Below are 2,367 nucleotides of genomic sequence, written 5' to 3' on the forward strand. Positions count from 1 at the left end.
TTCCGCTTTTGTCTCCTTGTACAAGCTCGAGGAGAGAGGTAAAGGCTGCGTGTGCATCTGTGAGTGTGAGCGCGTTGGTGGATGATTGGGTGGGCGCATCCCGCGATGGCAGCTCCGAGGGCCTGGGTCTGAGTGTGTTTTTAACACGTCAAGTCTTGGAGTCACAGCCGCGAGTGACGTGGGGAAAAACTTTATGTTCGGAAGAAGGGTCTGGTTTGATTGCGCTAGGACGAAGAAAGAAAGAGCCCTTGTGCATTGTGCCCTCGTGTGTGTGAGAGAGACAGACACACACACACACACAGAGAGAGAGAGAGAGAGAGAGAGAGAGAGAGACACACACACACAGAGACCAAGCGGCGCTAGCGGCCGGCTGCAGAGCGCTGTGTGTCCTGTGCGCGCTGGCGGGATCTGGCCCCGGGTCCCACCGCCCGCGAGTGTGTGTATCTGCGGCGTCCCTGCCGGCGAGTATCAGAGGGGGCTGGCGGTGTGCTGCGGGGTGGCAGGGGGAGGCGGAGGGGCCTCTGGCAAAGAACTCTGGCCTCGGAACCCGCTGCCCGCCGCGCATCTCCCAATAAACACTAACATCCCTAAAGGCCATCCGAGCCGGGGCTCTGCTGGGAAGTCATCCTGGCCCAACTCGATCTTCTGAGCTCTCGGAGATTACTGCATCTTTCTTCGTAGCGCAGAGACGTGAGCCTGGAAAGGGAAGGAGAGGGCGAGAACACCTCCCATCCAAATAAATAAATAAATAAACTGGCTTCTCGCCGCAGCTGGAAACGGTCGATTGAGCCCAGGTTGGTGGCATTTGGAGAGAGTTTTCTCATTCTGTCGGCTTGGGAACCCGTCGCCGCTCCCCCACTCCCCTCTACCCCTCTTGTAGGCGCCCCTCAACTTTGCGGCCCAGGGCCGTGCGCGGCGCGGGGCTGCACCTGCCCTGGCGCTCCGGGGCTGCGGGCCCGTGCGTTCGGCCTGGGTGGCAGCGTTGATGTGCCGGACGCCAGGGCTCTGGGCTAGTGTGTGTGCGCGGCGCGGACGCCAAGGAGCAAGCAGAGGACCGAGTGGCGGGTAGGGGCGCAGGAGCCGGGTTTCGGCCCCAACCGCGAAGTAGGTTCCCCCTCTCCAGGCTGCCTCGGAACGGAGGCGAGCCCGGGGGAGGAGGGGATACAGCGATGGGGGGCAGCGATTGGTGGTTTGGGTGGGGAGGGCTGGCTGAGCGAGCTAGCTGGCGCGACGAGGGGGGTGGCGAACTTCCCGGGAGAAGGGGTTTTCCCGGGAGAAGGGGCTTTTTCCGCGAGAAAGAGCTGCCGCCGCCGAGTGCTTAGACTCCAGGCAGCGGCCGGCTCCGCTCGCCCAGCTCGGAAAGTAACGTTATTTATTTATTTGCTTGCGTTCAGCCTCTTGGGTTGGACCCGATAGACACCCCCTTGGACTCCGGGAGCCCGCCTCCGACCTCTCCAGCCTCCACCCTGCCCGTGCAGGCGGCTCCCCGGAATATACGCACATGCACCCCCGGCACCCCCTCCCCGCGCCCCGACGCGGGCAGGGGGTGGGCCCTCACCCGGGCGCTAAAAAGTCCCCCTAGGCGGGAGCAGGGGAGGGCAGAGGGGCGGGGGAGGCTCCAGCACTCTCCGCTCTCGTTTCAAAGCGCGCTCTCCCTTCCAGGTTGGGTCGGACCTGAACCCCTAAAAGCGGAACCGCCTCCCGCCCTCTCGCCAGCAGCCCGCCCGGAGCTGAGTCGCCGGCGGCGGTAGCGGCGGACGGACCGGGGAGTTTCTTCTCGCATTGGATGGAGCTGAACTTTGGGCGGCCAGAGCAGCGCGGCCGTCCGGGGATCGCTGCACGCTGAGCTCCCTCGGCGAGACCCAGCGGCAGCTCTGGATTTTCGGGGGGGCGGGGACCAGCTGCGCGCCGGCACCATGTTCTTGGCCACCCTGTACTTCGTACTGCCGCTTCTGGGTAAGTCGAGGCCGCCGCTAGCTTTCTTATCCGCTGAGTCTTCTTGGAGAGTACTAGAGGCAGCCCCCCAGCACCCCGTACCCCGAAAAAAAAATTGCGGCGCGGGCGCGGTGGGTGTGGGACGGCGAAGTTTCGTTTTGGGGAAGGGGATCCTGAATCCTCAGCACCCCGGGCTGGGGGGTGGGGCAGGGGCGGCGCGGCACTTGCCCGCAGCTTTTCTTCCTTGGGTTTTTTTTCCTACGTTTTTAATGACCTAGGCTGGCGGGAAATTAAAGCCTCCGAGCCCTCCAGCCCCAAGCCCGACGCACCTTGCAAGTCCCGGGGAGCTTGCGGAGGCGCGGTGGGGGGGGGGGCAGGTGGGGGGTGGGCGAGCACCGGCCCAGGAGAGCAAACTTGGAGGGGAAAACTTTT

At 64.1% G+C, this 2,367-nt stretch overlaps 1 protein-coding gene across 2 annotated transcripts in view; it reads left to right on the plus strand.

The window, feature by feature from the left end:
* The first annotated feature begins 527 nt into the window (after positions 1-527).
* The window catches only part of GFRA1 (GDNF family receptor alpha 1), a 211,820-nt gene continuing 209,980 nt past the window's right edge, over positions 528-2,367 (plus strand). Inside the window, exons 1-2 of one of the 2 annotated variants that reach the window (XM_007469604.1) lie at positions 528-794; positions 1,663-1,956. In XM_007469604.1, coding sequence (XP_007469666.1) covers positions 1,917-1,956 — 40 coding nt within the window. In that variant the 5' untranslated portion in view covers positions 528-794; positions 1,663-1,916. Of the gene's footprint in view, positions 795-1,655; positions 1,957-2,367 lie in introns of those variants that run through there. The other variant, XM_007469605.1, reaches the window with a different exon arrangement.

The sequence above is a fragment of the Lipotes vexillifer genome, unplaced genomic scaffold, assembly GCF_000442215.2.
Source record: "Lipotes vexillifer unplaced genomic scaffold, Lipotes_vexillifer_v1.1 scaffold240, whole genome shotgun sequence".
Taxonomy (NCBI): Eukaryota; Metazoa; Chordata; class Mammalia; order Artiodactyla; family Lipotidae; genus Lipotes; species Lipotes vexillifer.